The 24,486-nt window shown below is 46.2% G+C and overlaps 1 protein-coding gene across 5 annotated transcripts in view; it reads left to right on the top strand.

The window, feature by feature from the left end:
* Positions 1–276: 276 nt before the first annotated feature.
* PTPRG (protein tyrosine phosphatase receptor type G) overlaps positions 277–24,486 on the top strand; it is a 759,790-nt gene continuing 735,580 nt past the window's right edge. For 3 of the 5 annotated variants that reach the window (XM_061128174.1, XM_061128173.1, XM_061128172.1), the window contains exon 1: positions 277–1,076. In XM_061128174.1, coding sequence (XP_060984157.1) covers positions 992–1,076 — 85 coding nt within the window. In that variant the 5' untranslated portion in view covers positions 277–991. The remainder of the gene's footprint in view (positions 1,077–24,486) is intronic. The other 2 variants (XM_061128176.1, XM_061128175.1) reach the window with 1 other exon arrangement.

Genomic DNA, 24,486 nt, shown 5'->3' with positions numbered 1-24,486 from the left:
CCGCCCTCCTCTCTCTCTCCGAGACCCGACCAGAGCGGGTCCCCAGTCCCGAAACTGCCCCTGCCGGCTCAGCAGCGCGCGGGGAGAACCCAGTTGTGGGAAGCCGAAGAGGCGGGAGCCCCGCGCTGCAGCTTTAAGAGCTCGGGGCGCGCGCGCCCGCGACCGGCAGCCCGGCTGCGCGTCCCCGCCGCCGCCGCGCGCCCACTGCTCGCGCGCCGCCGCGCGTCCCCTGCTCGCTCGCTCGCCGGCTTTAAAGTCTCTGCCAGGATCCATGCTCACATGTTACTTCCTGTATGGAGGCATGGCTAGTTTGCAGCCCCGCGCTCCCCTATCCTCCCCAGCTCGCGCCAGAGCCACAACTTTCAGGAGCATGGACTGAAGGCGCCCTCGCCCCTGCGCCCCTCTGAGATCCTTTGTGTTTTCCTCGGTTTCCTCCGGCTGTTCTATTTTGGGGGCTCTTCGCTCTCCCCCCGCCTCTACCCTCCCCTTCCCCGCTTGCAAACATGCCTCCTTCCTTCCCGGGGCCCTGGAAGGAGCTGCCTGCCTGAAGCCCGGAGACGCCGCGCCGCGCTCAGCCCCGCCGCCGCCCGCCGGCTCTCGGGCTCCGCTGCTGACTCAAGTTGGGGATCTTCGGCTACTCGCCGCCGTCGCCGTTGGTCTCTGCCTGCCCGGGGCTCCGGGCATCGCCGCCGCCCGCCGACTCTTCGCCCTGCCCGCTCGACTCGCTCCTTTTTGAACATAAAGCAGCCTTTCTCCGCCGAGGATCGTCCCCAGCGTGGCTCCGCGTTCTCGGCCACTTTTTGAGATTTTCCGGGGGGCGCTCGGCGGCTTCCCGGATTCCAGGGGGGACTCGGGCCGCCGAGCGCGGGGGCCCCGTAGAGCAGGCGAGCAGGCGAAGAGCCGGGGCTTAGCGGAGGCTCACACCGAGGCAAGAACTTATTCAACAAGTTTACCCCCCCTGCCTTCCTCTTTTCGATGTGCGTTTTCGGACATGCGGAGGTTACTGGAACCGTGTTGGTGGATTTTGTTCCTGAAAATCACCAGTTCCGTGCTCCATTATGTCGTGTGCTTCCCCGGTGAGTGCTGACCGCCGAGGGGACGCGGCCCTGGCCAGCGCGCAAGGGGGAAGCGGAGTTGCCGCCGGGGCATCGAGCTCAGGCGCCCGTCCCGGGGACCCCGGAGAGGGTTAAGTGGGGGTCGAGCACCCGGGGAGGAAAGAGGGATCCGCTCCGCTGACTCTGGCGGCGTAATTTAGGGAGGCTCGTGATTGGGAAGGGTGGAAGCAAAGAGCTGGCCGGGGAGAGGAACGGGGGCCGCAGGGGTCTATCTCTCGCTCGGCTTTGGGAGCCTGGGGGAGCCGGAGTCGGGAGAAAAGACTCGTTCGCTGCTCCGCCGCTGTGCAGGAGAGCTAGAGCTCTGAGGCTGTAGGGGAGAGTGGGGCCATGGGGAGGATGCCTCTGTGGGTTTGGGGGGATGCTTCTCTGGGTTTGGGGGGGCCCTGGGTGCGTTCTCCGCTCAGGAGAGGATTGAAGGAGCTCAGAAGGCGGGATTGGATTTGTTGCTCCGCGACTCTTTGGAGGGGCTGATGTTCGGGGAGTGGAAGCTGGAGGCTGGCCGTGGAGGATTGGGGATGTCGGGAGCAGCCTGCGTTCGTGTCTCGGGGGTCAGGGACGACCTCAGCTCGGGGCTGGGGCGCGGGCTGCGCTTCGGTGCTGGCGCGAGGGAACCTTTCTGGCGCGGGGACCTGGGCGCGGTGGGAGAGCAGGGAGCAGGAGGTTTAGGGAGATCCGTGACTCCTCATCCCGGGCCCGCGGCCCCCTTTGCTTGGCTGGGCTGCTCGGGTTGGGGCGTGGGGGTGGGGGGCGGGTCGGCGGCTGGGTTGCTGTTCGCGCCCGGGCGGATTTTTTTCTGTCTCGAGCCCTGCCTCGCGCCCTGCCTACCTGCGTCTTTGCCTTTTTGCAGGCTGTTTGCAGCTGGCGGGCCCACACCCGCACCTTTCTGGTGGGGTTAAGACAGGAACACTGTTGACCATTGATGAAGATAATAAATCACCACACGCAGGGTGTGCGGCTCGGCGATCCTCCACTTCCAGCCCTCCATCGGCCGACCCGCCTTCTTCTTTCTGCTAGGGGAGGGCAGAGGCCAGCTGCCTCCCTCTTCCCTCTTGCAGCCCCCTTTACACCAGGCTGCAGCCCTGAGCTCCCTTGAATCTGTCCGACCCCCTCTCCCCGGTGGAGGCCACGTCCCCTCTCCTAGTCGGGGAAGGGGTGGGAAGAAGGGGACCATTCATATTTAATCCTTTGCTCTCCTAAGGACAGGGAAGCCCCCGTTTTGTTTTTTTTTTGCCTTCTCATCCACCAGCTCCTGGATATTCGGAGGTGGGGGTTATCCAGAAAAAAGGAACGTGGCCCCCCCCCCCCCATGTTTGTGCCCCCCCTGGTCACAGCCGCCTGTCCTCTGGTGGCCCGAGCGCAGATTTTGGTGCAACGGGTCCCCCAGCTGCGTCCTGCGCCCTGGAGCAGGGTGCGGGCGCTCTTGCTTGCTCTTGGGGATTGGCAGCGAGGGTCCCCTTTGCAGGCAAGTGGGTGCCTCGAGGGGCAGAGAGGCAGAGCGCGGTCTTTTCTTCGGCACCCCGCTTTTCCCTCTGCGCATCCTCCTGTCCCTGGAACCGCACAGAACAACTGCCACAGTCCTGAATCCCAGCTCGGATGCGGAGCCAGGACGAGTGTCCACACTCGACCCGAGGCCTGGGTTTGTCCACCAGGCTCCTGCCTCCACAGGGGGCTGGCGGCGGTTTTGACATTTACTCCTAAACATTCCCTCCACCACTCCTCAGTATTTGTGTTAACCATGTGCCCCTTCTAGACTCTTCTTTGCCGTGGACTTGCCGGCAGAGTGGGCTCAGACGCACACACACTGGGGTTTAGCTTTGTAAGGGTCACGCTTTAATGGGGGCAGCGGGAAGCAGCCAGAGAGCAGCCTTGCGAAATACAAGGAATTTCTGATTCCACTTCTGGCATTCGCCTTACACTCGGGTGTACAGTCAGTGGGTCAGCCGGGATTTTTCTTTTTCCTGATGTCTGAGGAAGCCTAAAATCCAAAATGGGACCGCCAGTGATGCCTCCTGCTTCGGGCTGGGATAGTTTTCATCTTCCACGTTTCCTACGCATGCCCTCGCTGCGAGGTAAACAAAGAGCCCATTCTGTAGTCCGGGAGCCAAAGAGTGTCTAAAAGGGAAAGGGCAGCGGTGCCCGGGGAAGGAGGGTTGTGGTTTGGAAGAGTGCCTCCGGAGAGGGTGCAGCGGCAGGCTTTGCAACCAAAGTTAAAATGTCAGAGCCGGAGACGTCGGCTTTCGGTTTTCCGAAAGTGTCGCGACGCCGCTGGACCTCAGGGGGCGCCCCCGAGCCACTTGTCAGGCTCCCGCCACCTCCGCCCGTCGGACTCGGCCGCCTCGGTGCGGTGGGGGCCGCGGTGGGAATGGGGATGGGGCGCTCGGCTGGGTCCAGAGGCTCCGCAGCTGTAGATGCGCCCGGGAGCGGAGACGCGGTCTCAGCTCCTCCCGGCTGCTCCCTGGGGCTCTAAACCGCCCAGGAGCGGTGGGGACCTGAGTTCGCTTGGGACGCCCCCCTCAAACCTGGAAAGCGTTTAGTCTGGTTGGTACCAGGGATAAAGATGCTTCTGCTTAGGGTTAGGGTCCTTGTGACATCTTAACCAAAATCCCTTGTTATTTTGGCTTCCCTCTCAGAATCGCGCCAACTTTTCTGATAACGTTTTGTTCTCAGCTCCTGTTCAGGATACAGGGTAGCTGTAATTTGGAAGGGTTTTGGAAACATCGCCCTGGAGTGAGTTTTTCTCCAGAGGATGGGAAACAGTGGCTTTTAGTTTCTCAATAACGGTGTGGCATCACCCGCATCACCCTTAGTGTTTCCAGTGATGTTTCCCACTTTGCAGAGCATAAGGGTTATCTACATGGTGTAGTGCATAGGATCTTGTTTTCTGACATCTTAAAAAAATACTCATATGGAAAATTTTATGAAAATGGAGAAACTTAATGGGCCCCTGAGAATCCTCTGTCCAACTGTAACAATTACAACTCAGTTTTTGCTCTTCCATTACCCACCTCCCCAATACCCCATTATTTTAAAGCAAATCTTATCCATAGTTCATTTAGGCATTTGGTATATATCTCTAATCACTGGGAATTTAAGTGCATCTTACAGCATCTACATTGTTACTTCAAAGGGTTAACATTAATTGTGTATTTTATATTCTTAAGTTTTCAAAAGAAACTTACAATTTCTTTTAAGTTAATTTCTCTTTCCATCCTCAGAAATGCTTCTCTATGATTCTGGCATGTTTTGTAGGATATTTACATCTAGGAGGTTGATACTGGAAATGTTTTAGATGGATAAGCTCTGCTGTGTACCTTGATGTGTCAGACTCAGAGGATCTGTGATTGATGTCCCAAGAGTCTCCCTCTGAGCTGGCTCTTGGTATATTCGCATGTACATGTTTTGGTCCTGGTGGCCATCCTTCATGGCATTATTAGAAACATGCAGAAGTAATGTTTATAAGTCAGCAGTCTTACTCTTGAGGGATGGAGTGAAAAGTCACGCAGCTCCAACTCCTTTCCCAAAGTGTGTGGTTTGAAAATGAAAGATCTTTGTCCAGCCTTGAAACTGGGTCCCTTTGATGCAGTGATGGAATGGAATAAAATGTTTGCTGTTTCCTTGTAAACAGTGTTCATGTCACAGAGTTGATTAAGTTAAAATATTAGTACAAATAGACATGACAGAAAGAAGTAGGGAAGTTGCTCTTGGAGGCAGAATGGTTATTGGGAAGGCTGGCTGAAATGAGAAAAAGAACTAACCAATTGTGAAGCTCTGGGTAACTCCCCTTAATTATGGGCCCATTTTCACAGAGTAAAAGATAATGTTTACATGAGGCAGTACAGGGAATGCTGATGATTTAACATAGCAAAATAAAACAAGAACTCTTTCTGATTTCATCTTTCTATTTCTATTCTGAAAAACTCCCAAGTTTATGTGGTATAATCAGTTACATATCAGTGCACTAATTGAAATGAAGCTTCTCGCCTTTCATGAAAGAGCATTTAAGATGCCCCAGAGCAATTGCTGTTAGGGATCTCCTACTTCCTTACCCTTCCTCCTCATTTTCCTAGAAACTTCTTGACCAAAAGGACAATCTGGACACGTCAGCCAGACCTAGGGTGAGGAAAGAAATTAAACGTTGCTGGTGCTTTGTTGTTTTCCTATTTCCTTTTATGGTGAAATTAAAAAAGAAAACCTGAATACATTCAACATTTTAGTTACAGCATGCAGGACAATGCAGTGTCATTTTTAAGCAGGATAAAGTTGTAATAGGGGTGTGTTTTCTGAGTTGCAAAACTGAAAAAAAACAGTGATTAACACTTTAATCCTAGGGCATATCTTTCATAGAGTCACATTTCAAAAATCAGTTTATGGTAGAAATTCACAGCATCTGAAGTTATCTCAGAAGGGCTTGATCCCCCACTCTCCCCCCAGTATAGGCCTTGCTATGCTTCGGTTATAGATTGAACATTATTAGGTGATGCGTGGTAATGACCTGGAACTTCACTTTTGATTGTCTGTGTAGAGAATAAAAGGACTGTGTATCCCACAATATAAAGGAAGCCAAGAAAATGTGCCTGCCTCCACTTTCAGTTCTCCCCTCTAAGCTTGATTTAGGCAAAGCTGGTAACTATGCAGGGAGGGCCTCGGGAAAATGAGACTGTTCTTCTGAGAGGAGCCTGCCCCCAACAGGCAGAGAGCGCTGCTTGTGGAATTCTGTGGCTGTTGCAGAACCAGAATGAGGCACTGGAACCAGAATGAGGTTGCCTGGGCACACATTAGGCCCTCAGTAAGTAATCCCAAATGATTAAATGATCTGATAGCTTTGTTTGCCTGAGAAATGGAAGTGACTCTTTCGCTTGGTATAAGACCCAGGCCCAGAACTATGGCAGTGTTCTGTGCCCTCAGAAGATCATATGCACATGTGAAAAAAAGTTACCTGTTACAGACTGCTTTGACTCTTGTATTTTTCAGTTTCCATGGAGGTGAGCACACATCCTTCTACTCTATCATCTTGAACCATTCTTATTTATGTGCAGTTGTAACCTAAAAATCACTTGAAAAATCATATATATTTTAAATACCCTGTTTACTTCTCCCTGCTTTCTTCCTATAATTCCTTTTTCTTTAAAATTTTCAAGACCAAGGATTTGTTTATGTCTTAAAAAAAAGGTCTGAAGGTAATGTAGGTGGATTTCATTTTCAAAATGAAATGTGATGACCGAAATATATAACAGGTAAATTTGTGGTTTTTCTCCTCTGATGAAAAGGGTGATGAGGTTTATCAATGATGGATGTGCAAGATTGCTTGAGGTAGCTAGAGGGCTCCGTGTGCAAGTCTCCTCCTGTAGGGACACCTCTAATCGGAAAGGCCATTTCCTTGGTATCATTCATAGCAAAATGTTTGGTATTTTGACAGAAAAAAAAATCTATGGGAGTTGGCTTGTCGGGCCTATGGCAGGCTCGGAATTTTTTAGGACTACGTACAGCACTTGATATGACTACTTTAAAAAACATTGTGAAAAGTGTTTTTAGGGCTGGTTAGGGGAGTGCCAGTCAGCTCACCAGGTTTTAGATGTGCCTGATATCTCTTTTCGAAGTCCTCTTAACTGAATTGGGTAGTGTTCCTGCTGTACTACCCACTCCAGTATTCTTGGGCTTCCCATATGGCTCAGCTGGTAAAGAATCTGCCTGCAATGTGGGAGACCTGGGTTCTATCCCTGGGTTGGGAAGGTCCCCTGGAGAAGGGAAAGGCTACCCACTCCAGTATTCTGGCCTGGAGAATTCCATACACAGACTGTACAGTCCATGGGATTGCAAAGAGTTAGACCCAACTGAGCAACTTTCACTTTCCCTTTCATTTGCCTGCTGTACTTGGGGTGGTCGATGGGAGGCAACTTCCACATTGAAAGAGAATCGCTGTGCTGTTTTATCTGCTATGGAAAGGAGAAATCTCAGTTCATTTGCTTAGTTGTGTCCGACTCTTTGCGAACCCATGGACTGCAGCATGCCAGGCTTCCCTGTCCATCACCCGACTCCCGGATCTTGCTCAAACTCATGTCCATCGAGTTGGTGATGCCATCCAACCATCTCATCCCCTGTCATCCTTTTCTCCTCCTACCTTCAATTTTTCCAAGCATCAGGATCTTTTCCAATGAGTTGACTCGTCATATCAGGTGGTTAAAGTATTGGAGCTTCAGCATCAGTCCTTCCGATGACTATTCAGGACTGATTTCCTTTAGAATGGACTGGTTGGATCTCCTTGCAGTCCAAGGGACTCTCAAGAGTCTTCTCCAACACCACAGTTCCAAAGTATCAATTGTTTGGTGCTCAGCTTTCTTTATGGTTCGATTCTCACATCCATACGTGACTCCTGGGAAACCATAGCCTTGACCAGACGGACCTTTGTTGGCAAAGTAATGTCTCTGCTTTTTAATATGCTGTCTAGGTTGGTCATAACTTTTCTTCCAAGGAGCAAGCATCTTTTAATTTCATGACTTCAGTCACCATCTGCATGATTTTGGAGCCCCCCCCAAAATAAAGTCTCTCACTGTTTCCATTGTTTCCCCATCTATTTGCCATGAAGTGATGGGACCAGGTGCCATGATCTTAGCTTTGAATGTTGTTAATAACATTTCTTTCCTTTCTAAATCAGGTAGCTGTGGAAAGTTGTTTAAAATATATCGGAATATCATCTCAAGCCAGTTGGGCTCTGCCATTACTGCCTGTACTGCTTTAGACGAGTTACTTAATCTCTCTGTACCTTGCTTCCCCCCCCCCCCCTTCTCTGCAAAATGGCATCGTGAAAGGACCTTGACTTCCAAGGTCTTCATGAAGCTTGGAATGAGCATGCCTGCCAAAGGACTTAGCTCTGTTCATGGTGAACAGTAAGTGCTCAATAAAGTAACCATGTTTACTTTTTGTGTATTGGAGAGAGTTGAGTAGGAGTATGCATAAAGGAGAAAATTGAACTAAAAAAAGACAACTGTATGTAAAAACAAAAACATTTTCAAAAAATTTATATGAACTTGCTTGATAGGTTTTGTGCCTGGATTTGCTCTTGAGGGCAAGCTAGGCTGGCACGGGGACATTTAATGTATACTTAGTAAAATGGTTAGATTTTGAGATTTAAAGAAATGAGACAGCCTCTGTGAAGTGTGAGATACCTCCTTACTCCCATCTCAAAGGAGGTCTGTTCTTTCCCTGCTTAAAGATGAGAAATGGTATCCGCAGGCTTAAAATATACCATGCGAATCTTCCAGGTCCTTGTGTGGTGTTACCCATTGTAGAAAGTGTTGCTTGGTCTTGCACCCAGGAATGCCCATCCCGCCTTTAAGGCCTCTGTACTGTGTGGTAATTAAGGAGGATGATCTACCTGTGACTCTCATTTCTGGATTTTATTTGTGTGCTACTACTGGGAAGCAAGCAGTAGTCTTAGGGTGTTGCTTTTATTTTGTACTTGACAACTTGAACACATCATGCCCTTGTCTCCATATCTTCAGACCTGCAGCGTATACAAGAGAGAAGCATGCACTGTGTGTGCAAAACTCCTGCCCTCTAATGAGGTTTTTTCAGACAAATCAGCATGATGGTTTTCTGACCAAACAACAGAATACAATTTAAACTACTCAACTTAGCTATTTCGGGGCTGCAGCAAAGTGACACAGTTGGCTGCTGAAATTTAGCAACTAAGAAAGAAGCAATGAAAGCATAGTTCATGGAATATGTAACACTTCCATATGAGAAAATAGAATACTGTTTAGAAATATAGAAAATAGATACTGTTTTCTTAAGGAGGAGGAGGAAACAGGTTGCCAACTGATACTGCAGTGGGTATAGTTTTGAGGAATTCATATGAGTTATTAGATGAATCTAAGAGGTATTTGATTTCTGACACCATTGCAGCCACATGAATTTCACAGTGTACTTAAATCAGATAAACTCATCAGTGTAGAATAATTTGGACAGGAGACATAGCTGTTAGCCATTTACCAAATATAAAAGCATAATCCAGATTAATGAGGAAATGTCATTGACTTTTCAAGAGTCAAGTTAGTCCCGAGTCATCAAAAGGATTTATTTTCAAAGCAATAGTTATTTATAACAAATGAGTTCTGTTCTTTTTCTTTTTTTAAGTATCACTTTTCCTGAAGTGTTTAGATTAAATGAATGTGGAGGTTAAGAGCTGGCCATGGCCTTGGCCATGTCACCGGTTAGCTGGCATGTCACTATGCCACTGGGCAAATGCCTCAACATCCTGTTGAAGTGGGGTTGGGTGGTAGTGGGGATCTGTGAGTCCCAGTTATACACACCTCTTATTCAGGAGCTATACCAGGACCTCAGAGGTCCAGGTTGAAATTCTATGTTAATTCTAGGTTATGTTGCTATGTTGAGAAAATGGCCTCATTTTTTTAATCTCTAAAGTGGGGACATTGGTTATAACAGCCCACACTCACCAAGCACTTGCCATAATCTTGCTGCTGTGTGTGAGTTTTTTATATTCCTTTAATCCCTTCTGGAAAGAAACCATGAATATCCTCACTTAACGATGAGGAAACTGAAACCAAAAGGAAGTTGTTGCTTGTTCAAGGTCACCTTTGTTCTTAGTGAGGGTAGCCAAAATGTCTCTTTGTCTCTCAGAATTATTTTGAATCAGAATGATTTCTGTTCATTTGGAAGATGTTTTTCCTAATTCCACAGGAAGGCAGATTAAAAGACCCAGCCTTTCGTATTTCATGCTTTTGCTTTTCCCATAGAAGCCAAGTACCATAAACACTGGGTGAAATAAAGGTGTCTTCCTGTATTTGCTACAATTAAATAAGGAAGTAATGCAATTACTATAGGATTTCATTTGGTTACATTGAAGAGATGACCTTTCTGCAAATTACTTTAGCTTCTGAATAAGCTGATAATAACTGTGGATAGAGTGAGTTTGTTGGTGGTTTTTCTGACTCCTCTTCAAAAGGATCTAAATTGGTTTAGTTTATAATTCGAGAACTTTTGTTTGGGGCGCTAAAGATGGTTATGTCATAATAATGGGGTATTATTATCATCCCATCTATCATTTAAATGTGGGCTGCAGGCTCGAGTAATGACTTCAGGAAAATGTCTAAGGGAAGTTGTACTTGGCTGGAGAAAGTCTGGGTTCTGGATTTTTCCTCTGGAGTTAGAACTCGCCATGGAAGCCCGCCAAGCCAGCTGTGGAATCTGGGCAAGACCCTAGGTTTCTTTGGGGTTGTCTTCCTCACCCATAATGAACTGGCTTCTAACATTCTTCTGGAATTTTAGGGATTATTGATTTCACACTGGATGGTTTCAGAGGTTGTGACTTCAGTGCTACGCTTGAGTCCAATGACCAGTCCATATTATAATGTGATTTGTCAGGGGTCCTTCTGTTTAGTTTTACTCTGACCGTTGCTTTTTAAGGCACTAAGAACCCTTTCATTATTTCTCAAACCCTGCTGCAGAATATCCTGAGGGAATTAGCAAATGGGATAGTGAGTGGATCCTGGTTAATGAAATGCCTGTAAGCTGTTTTTTTTTTTTTAAACAGGAAGCCTCATTTCTCCTGGAGTCCTTGTTTTTTTTCTTTTTTTTTTTTAAAGATTGGAAGTTTGCTCATGCTGATGAAGTTATGCCTGGCTTTTAAAACTTACTGAATGTGATTTAGGATCGGGAGAGTGGTGGCAGGGGTCTTTATTTAAAATGAAACACCCAAGCTAGTTTCAGAGCATGCTCTGGAAAAGAGGAACGGAGAAGGGACCCAATCATTCGGGTTGTCTGGAACTCTGCAGGAGGCATCTGGCATTTTTGGCTGTACTGTGTTGAGAAAAAGGCTGAATTAAAAATTGGAGCATTTCTCATTCATGTCATCAACAAGTGTGTCCTGAATACCTACACCAGGCACTGGGGAGACCAAAACAGATGGAGAGTCCTGTCTTCACGGGGGCTTCTCGTAAAAAATCTAGGTAACTCCTGGAAAATCGGCAGGTACAGCAGCCTAGGGAACGTGTCTTCCTTCGAGACAATAGTAAGCTGGAATTAAATGGTGGCTGCCCCTTGAGAGAGGGGCACTCACCTGGCCCGCAGTGGTTATTTACACTACTCAGCTGATCCCTGGAGGTGTTTGCCACCAGCATGCCTGATTTCTAGATTTCTACCCGAGGGACACTCTTTTTTTAAAAAAAAAAAAATCTTTTTGCTGTTGCTTGTTGGGGGTTTTGTATTGCCCAGATGGGCTGTGTGTAATTATGTATGTGTGCGCATGCGCTAGCGCGACGGAGCCCATCATTGGCTGAAGCCGTGACGTCATTCCCGTCTGTCTGAGGTCCAGCCGTCCCGGGTCTGTCGTTTTTTGGCTCTGCGCATAGGCTGCTGCTTGGGTGCTTCATCGTAATGGGGCAGATTCCCTGCTGATCTAAATCGCAGTTGGCTTGTTCAGTTAAAAAAAGTTACATTTCTTTTTTTACAAAAGTTTCACTTTGAAGAACTAGGGCCCTTGGTCACTTTGTTGTTACCAAACCACCCAAGACGGGGATGATACGGGAAGGCCAGTGACCGCTACAGTGGAATGTGAGTAAAGTAATATTGGAGATGTCACCTTCCCGAGGAGCTTAATTTTTTCACATAAAATCCCTGACCCAGTAATTTTTTCACACGTGACACCTATGTATGGATTTCTGATACTTGACAGAACTATCAGGAATCTTAAGTTTTCCAACAGCTACATAGGAAAACCTGGACTGTGGATGGAGTAGTGTGTATGGCTTTTGATGTGAGCAGTTGGAAGGTTGAGGAGGTGATTTCTTCACCCTAATTCCAGCTCCTTTTGTCATTATAATATGCCATCTATGTGAATTGTTCTCTTATGATTTACAGCCAAATTAGATTCTACTGTTTGCCCTCTGAGGGTAGGAATTCCATCCTTCCTCTTGCCTACTGAATCCTCAGTGTTTAGGTGGTGGTAGTTATATTTGACCACTGATAAAAAGTGAAAGTGTTAATCATTCAGTCGTGTTCAACTCTTTGTGACGCCATGGACTGTATGGGTTGTCTGACCATGGAATTTTCAAGGCAAGAATCCAGGAATGGGTAGCACTCCAGTGCATCTTCCCAACCCAGGGATTGAACCTGGGTCTCCCATGTTGCGGGTGGATTCTTTACCATTTGAGCTCAGTTTCTCTGAGCAAAATTAAAAAGTTAGAAAAATTGCAAAATTAGAAAAATTACAGGACATTGTATGAGACAGTGATACCCTTGTATGTGTTTTCTAGAAATGTCACATTGTATCCTCTTAAGAGACATGTTACTCAAACTCAGCATCTTTATTAAGAGAATTCAGAATGTATATATGTTGTCATGATGTTTGAAGTCCATCTTTGAAAACGGAAGCTAAATGCATGCTGTTACTCATCACCAAGGTATTTATTGCTGAAAATGACATATTCTAATTAAAGTTGAGATGTCTTATGTGGCAGCAGGACTAGGTTTTGATGGTCACCAATCTTCTATTTTCTTCTCTTGTGGAATAATTTAGGCTAAATTTTGTGAATTTGGTGTTCATTTGCATCAGAAATGCCCTTGGCTGTAGGGTTGGCCCAGAAGAATTAGGCAGTCTCATTTCTGCTTTGGTTATCCTGGTGTCAGTGACACTAGATATGTAGAGGACAGCAGAGCTTCCTAGAGCTGAGTGTAGATCTGTTGCTTGGTAATGGCTTTGGGCAGATTGGTCTAGGAGGAGGACCAAAAATGACCACTTAGGCTTACTTGCCAGGTACTGGTTGACTATCCTGTCAGTTACCCTTGATTAATCAGATGTTGACTGTGCATCATGTCATTCCAAATATGCTTGCTGCTACTGCTGCTGCTGCTGCTAAGTCGCTTCAGTCGTGTCCGACTCTGTGCGACCCCATAGATGGCAGCCCACCAGACTCCACCATCCCTGGGATTCTCCAGGCAAGAACACTGGAGTGGGTTGCCGTTTCCTTCTCCAATGCATGAAAGTGAAAAGTGAAAGTGAAGTCGCTCAGTTCCGTCCCACTCTTAGCGACCCCATGGACTGCAACCTACCAGGCTCCTCCGTCCATGGGATTTTCCAGGCAAGAGTACTGGAGTGGGGTGCCATTGCCTTCTCCGTCCAAATATGCTTAGGCAGAAGTTAAGTTTTCTAGAACACATTGCTAGTCGATGCCTGCCTTCTTTCATTCCTCTCCCAACTATAGTTTTTTTCTCTTCTAAAACTAGTCATTTTCTCAGCTTACATATGTGCAAGGGCCGTATGTGGAGGGTGCGGAAAATCACTTGACAGTTTTAGGCATCAGCCCCTCATTTTCTCAATTGGTCAATTTGTGCAGAAGCTGCTGAAATTGTTTTATGTGATAGAGGGTGGCTAACTCCGGCATGAGAGTTCTTCCTAAACACTTTTTAGGATGTGCTCTTTAAAAGAAAAACACCTCAGTTACTGCAGTGAATTAACTGACGTGAGGGAGCTGCTGGTTCCTGAGGTTTCTGCCTTCACTCGAGATGCTGAGTGGAGGGAAAATCGATTTTTGGAGAATCTGGGGGAACTGTAAGCACTCTGACCAGATTAAACAAAGCAGTTTGTGGAAATAACTCTCAGATGCCCGGGGACATTTAACAGGATTTTGAGGAAATGAGACTTGAGATGGGTGGATTCAGATGAAAGAAGCCAGTGGCAAATGCATGTAGAATTGCACAGATCTGTCAGTCAGGTTAACTGGCTCAAGTTAGTGAATCTTAGTTTTGGCCTGTACTAACTTGGCCCTGAATCACCTGCTTGATTGGTTTTCTCATCTGTAGAATGGAGATAATGAGAGTTTCAGTCTCCCAGAGTCCTTGTGAAAATGGAATAAAATTCTGTATGCAAAGCACCAGGAAAGCATTAAGCACATAGGACAGTATAAGTGGTACCTTCTCTTAGTAGCTGTTGGTTAAGATTTGTGAAAGAAGCACTTGCATAACTATACCGTCAGTTAACCCCATCCAACCCTGACAAAAGATAGGAGGGCCGGAGCTTGGGGAGAACAGAGATCCCCAGTTAATGAAGTATTGCAACAGAATTGAACTTTGCTTTCTGGATGATATCATATTCCTTCTCTGCTAGCAGAGTAGAGGTGGATGAATTAAGGTACACGTGGCCACTCAGGAGCATTGTCTGTTGACAATCTCTGTTAGCTAGCATCTCTGTTAGCATGAGGCTGTTCACATCCGTGGGTAGGATGCATGTGCCTTGTGTATCTGTTAGTATGAGGCTATTCACATCCCCTGTGTGTGTACAGATGGGAACATTCAGTGACAGTCTGTACTGTGCTATGTGTGTTTTTCTCTTTCCTGCCCCTGTGTTATTTTGTAGTTTTTTCTACCCAGGGATTGCAAATTGATATGTGAGGCCCTTCATCGTTACCCGTAGCCATGGCAGATATTGCTCATTGATCACAGAACTCTTTCTTGCTAAGGCCTGAACTGGGTCTTAGAGTCCTTTGCAAGGGTTGAACTGGGAGAGGACTTTAGTGCCTGTACCGAGACATATTAGCCAACCTGTGAAAGTAGTATAAGGAGAGGCAGATCTAGGCAGCTTTTTTATATCCTTGCAAATATGTTTGCTGCTATATAAGCAATTTTAAAGCTATATAGCTATTTTGAAATTGACCAAAAAGAGCAGGTATTGATAGCAAGTACCTTGTGCAAAGGTTTCCTGATCCATGAAATTGATTTGGGTTTGTATTTGACTTACATTCATTTATTTAGCAGAAAGGAAGTCCAATCTCTCGGCGGTGGTTACATCATATTCTGATGGGTAAGCCTTACTAATGGAGATTTGGGGATCTAAAATTAGTTGCTTATTTTTCCTTTCTTCAAAGCCCAGAGGTTTTGCATCACATTATGGCTTTTGTAGGACTGTTTATATTCCAAAGCAACACCTTTCTGAATTCTTAGCTATTTAAGTAAGTGTTAAGTATAGGCTTGGTGACAGCAGTTTTTAAAACTGTGACTGAATAAATGGATCCTTTCCCTCCGTTGTTTATACCTGCTAAAGTATCTTGTGTTTACTGTGAATACATTCATTGTTCCCTTTAGGCTAGCTTGTTTCTCAAAATTTGAGTGGTCCTCTGACCAGTATTGTTTCTGATAAGGAAATTGGAGAGTTAGGATAAAAGGCAAAAGGAATTCTTTTGTGAAGTTGACATCAGATAAATTTGTGGTGTTTTAATGCACCAAGTATTAATACTTGGGTGACACCAGGTGAGCCCATATTTGTTTCCTGGGTGTGGATTCCCCCCCAGAGATCCCTTCCAGTGTTGTTGTTTAGTTGCACAGTCATGTCCAAGTCTTTTGCCACCCCCTTGGACTGTAGCCCTCCAGGCTCGTCTGTCTATGGGATTACCATTTCCTTCTCCAGGAGATCTTCCAGACGTAGGGATCAAACCCGCGTCTCCTGCATTGGCAGATGGATTCTTTACCACTAAACCACTTGGGAAGCCTTCTACTGTTGTACAGTTCAGTCAAGTCGTGTCCGACTCTTTGTGAGCCCATGGACTGCAGCACGCTAGGCCTCCCTGTCCATCACCAACTCCCGGAACTCACTCAGACTCATGTCCATCGAGTAGATGATGCCATCCAACCATCTCATCCTCTGTAGTCCCCTACTTCTCCTGCCTTCAATCTTTCCCAGCATCGGGGTCTTTCCAGTGAGTCAGTTCTTCACATCAGGTGGCCAAAGTATTGGAGCTTCAGCTTTAGCATTAGTCCTTCCAATGACTATTCAGGACTGATCTCCTTTAGGATGGACTGGTTGGATCTCCTTGCAGTCCAAGGGACTCTTAAGAGTCTTCTCCAACACCATAGTTCAAAAGCATCAGTTCTTTGGGGCTCAGCTTTCTTTATAGTCCAACTCTCACATCCATATATGACTACTGGAAAAACCATAGCCTTGACTAGATGGACCTTTGTTGGCAAAGTAAAGTCTCTGCTTTTTTATATGCTATCTAGGTTGGTCATAGCTTTTCTTCCGAGGAGCAAGCTTCTTTTAATTTCATAGCTTCAGTCACCATTTGCAGTGATTTTGGAGCCCAGGAAAATAAAGTCTGTCACTGTATCCATTGTTTCCCCATCTATTTGCCATGAAGTGATGGGACCGGATACCATGATCTTAGTTTTCTGAATGTTGAGTTTTTAAGCCCAACTTTTTCCCTCTTCCTCTTTCACTTTCATCAAGAGGCTCTTTAGTTCTTTGCTTTCTGCCATAAGGGTGGTATCATCTGCATATCTGAGGTTATTGATAGAGCTCCCGGCAATCTTAATTCCAGCCTGCACTTCATCCAGCCCGGCATTTCTCATGATGTACTCTGCATATAAGTTAAATAAGCAGGGTGACAATATACAGCCTTGACATACTCCTTTCCTGATTTAGAACCAGTCTGTTGTTCCATGTCCAATTCTAACTGTTGCTTCTTGACCTGCATACACATTTCGCAGGAGGGAGGTCAGGTGGTCTGGTATTTCCATCTCTTGAAGAATTTTCCACAGTTTGTTGTGATCCACAACAAATCATAGGCTTTGGAGTAGTCAATAAAGCAAAAGTAGATGTTTTTCTGGAAGTCTCTTGCTTTTTTGATGATCCAGTGGATGTTGGCAATTTGATCTCTGGTTTCTCTGCCTTTTCTAAATCCAGCTTGAACATCTGGAAGTTCATGGTTCACATACTGTTGAAGCCTGACTTGGAGGATTTTGAGCATTTCTTTGCTAGCGTGTGAGAGGAGTGCAGTTGTGCATTGTACTGTTGAGCCTTAGCTGATTTAACAGTATGTACTGTTGAGCCTTTGCTAATTTACTGTGAAATGTCTGTGAAGCTGTGCTATCCAGTATGGGACACCCCCCCCCCCCACACCCCGCACCAGCCACATGTGGCCGTTGAGCACTTGAAATGTGACTTGTCCGAATTGAGATGTGCTTTAAGTATGAAATTCACCTTGTAGTTCAAAGATACATGAAACAAGTAGGTGTGTACTTAATTGCTCAGTATTTGTAGGTCAGGAAAATCTGGAGAAAGGAACAACAACCCACTCTGATATTCTTGCCTGGAGAATCCCCATGGATGGAGGAGCCTGGCAAGCTGTAGTTTATGTGACCCTATGGACTGTAGCCTGCCAGGCTTGTCTGTCCATGGGATTCTCCAGGCAAGAATACTGGAGTGGGTTGTTACCCTTCTCCAGGGGATCTTCCTGACCTAGGAATTGAACCTGGGTCTCCAGCATTGCACATGGATTTTTTACCATCTGAACCACCAGGGAATCCCTGAAACAAGTATGTATAATAGTAAAATTTTATATTGTCTATTGAAGTGATGATATTTTAGATATATAGGGTTAAATACAACATTTAAGATGAGTATCACTGCCTTTTTATTGTTTCACATGAGTATCGTAAAATTTAAAAGAATATATGTGGCTCCCTTTCGTGGCTTGCACTGTGTCTTCATTGGATAGTGCTGGTCTAGGGCGTTCCTTCAGACTTTTCCTGACCTTTCACAAGAGCATTTCATAGCTGTCGTCCCTGTGTGACAGCAATCACATCTTCCATTCCTGCCCCTTGAATCCACAGGACCAAGAGAGACCCTTGTCATTGACAGAGCATTTCCTTCTGAGAAGGACTGTCACTGGGAAGCAGTCGAGTCTGGGTGGTATCAGGATAGAGGGCTGGCTGACTGTGAAAGGGGGTAATAGTCCCTGCTCCGAGAGCTTGTTGAAGGAGTAATTGAGGTAAGTCATGGAATGCATTTGACACAGGCCTGGCAAACACGAAGCACTTGAAAATAATGGCCATTATTGTTTTATCTCCTGAGTGGGCATTTAGCAGAGCTCCAGACTTCTGTGTCTCCCCTTTCTGGTTTCTAGCTGGTGATGCCTTGAGGGACCTCTGGAGGGTTACAAACAGGCCTGAATGCTTTTAAGATGCCAGCATCTGCTGCAGAGGAAATCTAGGACTGCATAGAGTTGAGCATTCTGCATGCTTGCTAAGCAGTTCAAAAAGCAGAGGGGACCTTAGAGATCTCTGGAGATTGCAGGGGTCCACAGAGGTCTGCAGAAACTCCCTGACAAGATTGCTAATGGGTCACAGTGCCCATTGTCTCCTGCTGGTGGGAGAAGCCATCGAATCCTTCCTCACACAGCCTCCCAGGCTCTTGCATCTACTCTCCTGGATGTTTGGATTTACTGTGGTCCAAGTTCCCATTTTTAGCCAGTCTCATAGCAGATCCAAACACTGAACTCTACATATTACCAGGGAGTGGTCCAAGCTTTAACACAGCTGTGGAATTGTTGAGATGGATTGGGTGGTCGTCTCTGCATTGGTACAGTGTAGAGACGTCCTAAATGTCTCTAGAGGATGTTTGATTCCTCCTTCCAACAGACTGTTAAAATGAGAGGCTCATGTACGGATATGAGAGTTGGACCATAAAGAAGGCTGAGCACCAAATAATTGATGCTTTCAAGCTGTGGTGCTGGAGAAGACTCCTGAGAGTCCCTTGGACTGCAAGGAGATCAAACAAGTCAATCCTAAAGGAAAACAACCCTTAATATTCATTGGAAGGACTGATGGCCGAAGCTGAAGCTCCAATATTTTGGCCACCTGATGCCAAGAGCCGACTCATTGGAAAAGACCCTGATGCTGGCAAAGACTGAGGGCGGGAGGAGAAGGGGAAGACAAAGGATGAGATGGTTGGATGGCATAATCAACTCAGTGGACATGAGTTCTTGCAAACTTTGGGAGATAGTGAAGGATAGAGGCCTGGCATGCTGCAGTCCATGGGGTCATAAAGAGTAGGACACGACTGAGCTACTGAAGAACAACAAATTTGCCCACCTGCTCCTTAATTTGGATGTGGAAAATAGGGTGGCTGCAAGAAACGAACATACTTGTATCAGAAAGCTCAGGTCTGCCTACAAGGGTTTCTAGCCAGGGTCCTGCATGTCCCTGCATATCTCCAGGCCAAGAATTTGGGCAGGAGATGCTGCTGCTGGGGAGCAGAGTAAGCAGTGAGCTGGCTGGGAAAATCCATCCCTGTTTATTTGTTCCTTTGGGTTGTGGATGGGGCCACTTCCTTCCCAGGGGACGATGGGCAGGGTGGACACATTTGGTGCAGCTGATGAGAACCTGGGCTTCAGTAGTAAGTTCATTTACAGAGGACAACCAAGGATGTTGAAGTCTTCAAGCTAGGGTGTTGAAGGGGTGTCAGTGGCGCTTCAGTCCCTATCCCCGCCTCCCTCCCGCCCCTCAGCCTGCCTTGGAAACCCAGGGGTGAGATGATGAGAGCAGCTGTATGTACCCACATGGGAAGGGAAAGACAAGGAGCTCCCTACGGACCTTTTCACTCTCTTCAGCAGAGCCAGATTTCAGAGTGACTCTTAAAGGCAAATAGCCCTCCAGACCTTTCTGTCCACACAGAGCTTTCCTGTTTCCCTGGCTGAGTTGAGGCAGGTCCGTCCCTTTTGAGGGATGGTGTGATCGCCTGTGTGTGCTGGTGCTAACAGCTGCCCACTTCCTTGTCCTTTCTCTGGGTCTGGGAGTTTTATTCCTGGGTAGTATTTCCTGCTTCAAGCCCTGATTTATTTTCTTTCTTTATTTTTTGGCTGTGCTGGGTCTTTGTTGCTGTGTGGGCTTTTCTCTAGTTGAGGAGACTGGGGGCTTCTCTTGTTGCAGAGATGGGCTCTAGGGTGTGTGGGCTTCAGTAGCTGTGGCTCCCCAGCTCTAGGGCACAGACTTAATAGTTGTGCATGGGCCTGGTTGGCTCTGCAGCATGTGTGATCTTCCTGGATCAGGGATTGAACCCATCATGTCTCTTGCATTGGCAGGTGGATTCTTTACCATGGATGCCCCAGAAAGTCCCAAGCCCTGATTTCTAGCATGAACACCCTTGTGCCCAGCCAGTTTTCCAGGGAAGAGGGAGGGGATCTTGAAATTCTGCTATTACTCCTGCAGATGTGTTTACAGTGTTGTTGTTGAGTCGCTAAGTAAAGTCCGAATCTTTGCAACCCCATGGCCTGGAGGACACTGGGCTTCCCTGTCCTTCGCCATCTCCTGGAGCTTGCTCAGCCTCACGCCCATTGAGTCAGTGATGCTAAGAATGGTATGGCCATTTATTGAGCACCTACTACTAGCATGGTTAGCATCATGCTAGGGGCTGGACCCATCTAGTTTGAAATTCATCCTTGTGCTTCCAGGTGAACACATGGAAGTTTTGCTTAATTAAGAAACTTACCCAGCATCGGATACCTTTGAACGTAGTGGAATCAGACTTCTGCCTCCAAAGCTAGCGATGTTTTTCCTAACAACTTGTTATTGATACTCAGATGGTAAAGAATCTGCCTGTAGTGTAGGAGACCCAGGTTCGATCTGTGGGTCAGGAAGATCCCTTGGAGAAGGGAAGGGCAACCCACTCCAGTATTCCTGCCTGGAGGATTCCATGGACAGAGGAGCCTGGTGGGCCACAGTGCATGGAGTTGCAAAGAGTCGGACATGACTGAGTGACTAACACTTTCATTTTCACTGTTATTGATACTTATTCATACATAGATGACTACCTCTGCACGTATGAATAGCACTTACTGGATTGAACTCGGTGTAGTTTGAGACTCATATCTGAGTTCTGAAAAGGAGAAAGGCCAGGTGAGTGAGGACTGAAGGTCAAGTTGGACAGATGTCTTCATTCTTTTATTCTTGGCCACTGTACGGGATTCACTCTGTGTGTATCCTGACGGAAGGTGGATGAAATGCTAGATTGCATTTTAAACTCAATAAATGATTATGTGTGTTAATAGAAGTAAGGAAAAAAAGCTTTACTGGGTAAGTGTATTTTATTCCTATGGCTAAGAATAAGAAAATAAAAGGACTTATAAAGACTTTTATTTTCTTTTGGCCGCAGAAACCTTTCAGGAGTTCTTGGTAAGTTACCTTGGGTAACAGGATATAATTATACTTTTTGTCTGCGGAGGGCATGTTTGCAAGTTAGTGTGTGATTTGTACTTAGTTTCTGGAGGTTTCTGAGTAGTTAGAAAAGTATTGTCTTTGATGGAGGTAAAGTATTTATGCCTCCTTCATTGTTGTCTTAGCCCAGAGCCTGGCAAACACACGTTCTCATCTTCTGATTGCTCCTGGGCTTCACACTTCTGCTTGAATGTTTTTGTCTATGATGTTTGGGGCACCATCTGTAGTCAAGGGAGCCATCATTTAGTTGGGGATGAAGTCTTTAACTTTTGCTTCTTGGTGGTGGGTCCTTTGAAAGTCTGAATAGGTGGACTCTGTGAATAATGAAGTCGCCTCACCGAGTTCTCTGCCAGTTCTGTCCTAAAGGAGCTGTTGTAAATCTAGAGTCATCAATTCCCTGAGAGAAAGTTGCCAAGGTTTGTTTTTTTCCTGCTTGCTTTCTTGCCACACCTGTTAATTAGTTCCAGACACTAGCTAATCAGCCGGCAAGCGTGAAAGCTCAGGGGTGAGAAGGAAGGTCAGATCAGCTTTGTCTCCTTACCACCAAAGCCCTTGTTTTAACAGAAAGGTTTTGCAGTCTCCTTTTTCCTCTGCTCCTGCCTCGGTGTTTGAGTCATTTCTGAGTGCAGGGCTATAGACAGCTGTGGGGCTTTTTCCGCTGTGATGTAAGATTTGTGCTTCGCAGTTTGGGAGCATGTGACCACAAGAATGTGAGCAGGAGAGAGCAGTGGCAAAGAATGCAAAGGGTAAATGAGAGCACCCAGAATTGTGTCTTTTATCTTGGTGGTTGCTATGTCCTTATCTTTTTAACTGGGAATGCTGAATATATAAAATTTCAGGTATATTGCAGTATATGTATGTAAGTATATGTGCTCAGTCATGTCCAACTCTGCGATTCCATGGACTACAGTCCGCCAGGCTTCACTGTCCATGGAATTCTCCAGGCAAACATACTGGAGTAGGTTGCCATTTCCTCCTCCAAGGGATCTTCCCAATCCAGTGGTGAAACCTGCATCTCCTGGATTGTAGGCAGATGCTTTTACGTTGAGCCACCAGACCAGGGAAGCCCATATTGTAGTATATCAGTGTTAAAAATCACAAGGGTATCAGTAGATTTGGGCAGAGTGATAAATTTTTTTTCAATACATTATTTCTCATCACATTAGAATGACTCTGAGATGGATACTCCTTGTCTTGGAGGGCAGAGAGACAGTAAGAGATGGATCCATTTGGCCACGAAGGCAAAATGGAGCTAGGAAGGAAGTAGCATAATTTGAACTCAGCAAGCCTTTGCCTATGTTTGACAAGAATGGGATCAGTGTCGAATTAAACCATGTACTCTTGTGTCACTGAGATGCTGGGAAACAAAGGATCAATAGACTCACTCTTGGGTGAAATCAGTGACTTCTGGACTTTACTGTTTTGAGTCCATAAATAAAAAAATGAAGGCCTGAGCTGTTCAGTGGGGCGGTATGTTCTTTAACTTCAAAAGGTGGACATCCTCTTGCATGGTATTGCAAGGAAAGTTACAGGTTCAAGTCAAATGTAAATGGAAACTTCACATGTATAGATAGCACTTTGCTTGGTATTACCGGGGTTCTAAAAACGTGTGCAAATTGGGAAAATAAAGTGAAAGCCCCTAAATCCATATAATAGAGCTCCGGAATACTGGTTCAGTCCCTTAGTGTACAGGAGCAAAAGAGTAATGAGAATGATACCTTCCTGGGAGTAGGTACTTTAAAGCCTGGATACTATTTTATATATATATATATATATATATATATATATATATATATATATATATATATATATATATATATATACACACCCAGGGAACTGGTGAGCAGAGGCAGTAATGAGCTGGTGAAGGTGGTTGACTAGTGGGCAAAGTAATGCAGTTCTGGCACTCGGATTGGGTCTACCTTGTATCTTAGCTACTTCCTTATGGCATAAAACCAATAGTGACTGTCATCTTCAATGTGGACACTGTTGCGATTTGAGAGGCTCTCAATGTTGGATGCATTGACTGGATTTTGAATGCCAGGCTTAGGCATTTGGGCTTGAATTTGGTGGCGCTAGTGGTAAAGAATCCACGTGCTTGAGTTGGGAAGATCTCCTGGATTAGGAAATGGCAACCTGCTCCAGTATTCTTGCTGGGAAGATTCCATGGACAGAGGAGCCTGGTGGGCTACAGTCCTTAGGGTCACAAAGAGTTGGACATGACTGAGTGACTGAACAAACACCCATTGTTGTCTAGAGACTGTAAGTTAGCACATGGAACAGCTGGATGACTTTCTTATGGTGATCCTGTGTACTGAGACTGCAATGTCATCTTGCTTTGTCATGGATCGTCTTTGTGTCCTTAAGCCCCTATTTCCTCATCTACGAGATAGACTAATGATTGCTGTCTCATAGAGTTGATGTGAAAATTGGCTCTGACCCTAGCAAGCACATAACTGTCATTAGTTGTCATTTATTTATTTGTTTTTGTAGCAAAACAAGTAAAGTGTTCATTAGGAGGAAACAGTACATGTGGGTAGACACATGGGCTGGCTCAAAGAGAGAGAGTTGCCTTATTATTAATTGTGCCCTTGTTTTTGCCTGCCCAGCATCCCATTACCATTTCTTTCCCTCCTCTTTGGGTATTGATCCCTCCTCCATGGTCTTGAGGGGACCCTTTGCACATCAGGAAAATCCTGTATTTCCCTGGTGGCTCAGATGGTTAAGTGTCTGCCTACAATGCGGGAGACCCAGGTTTGATCCCTGCGTCGGGAAGATCCTCTGGAGAAAGAAATGGCAACCCACTCCAGTACTCTTGCCTGGAAAATCCCATGGAGGGAGGAGCCTGGTAGGCTACAGTCCACGGGGTCACAAAGAGTCAGATATAACTGAGTGACTTCACTTCTGCACATCAAGGGCTCTGTCTACCCCTATTTGAGGTCCAAAAGCCAGGCTAGGCCAGTCATATCTTCTTTCCCTGGAACTGGACACTTGAGGCAAATGACACCGAAGGTCTCTCTCTCACTTCCTCCTACCTGGAACCCTGAGCTACTCTGTTCCTTGCCTTTCAGAAGCTGAATTATTCGATGGTTGATTGTATTCTTGGAGATGTCCACTTCAGTTCAGTTCAATTGCTTAGTCATGTCCGACTCTTTGCAACCCCATGGACTGCAACACACCAGGCTTCCCTGTTCATCACCAACTCCCAGAGCTTATTCAAACTCATGTCCATTGAGTCGGTGATGCCATCCAACCATCTCATCCTCTGTCATCCCCTTCTCCACCTGCCTTCAATCTTTCCCAGCATCAGGGTCTTTACCAATGAGTCAGTTCTTCACTTCAGTTGGCCAAAGTATTGGAGTTTCAGCCTTAG

This window comes from Dama dama, chromosome 24 (genome assembly GCF_033118175.1).
Source record: "Dama dama isolate Ldn47 chromosome 24, ASM3311817v1, whole genome shotgun sequence".
Lineage (NCBI taxonomy): Eukaryota > Metazoa > Chordata > Mammalia > Artiodactyla > Cervidae > Dama > Dama dama.
This window is presented reverse-complemented; position numbering and strand designations above follow the sequence as displayed.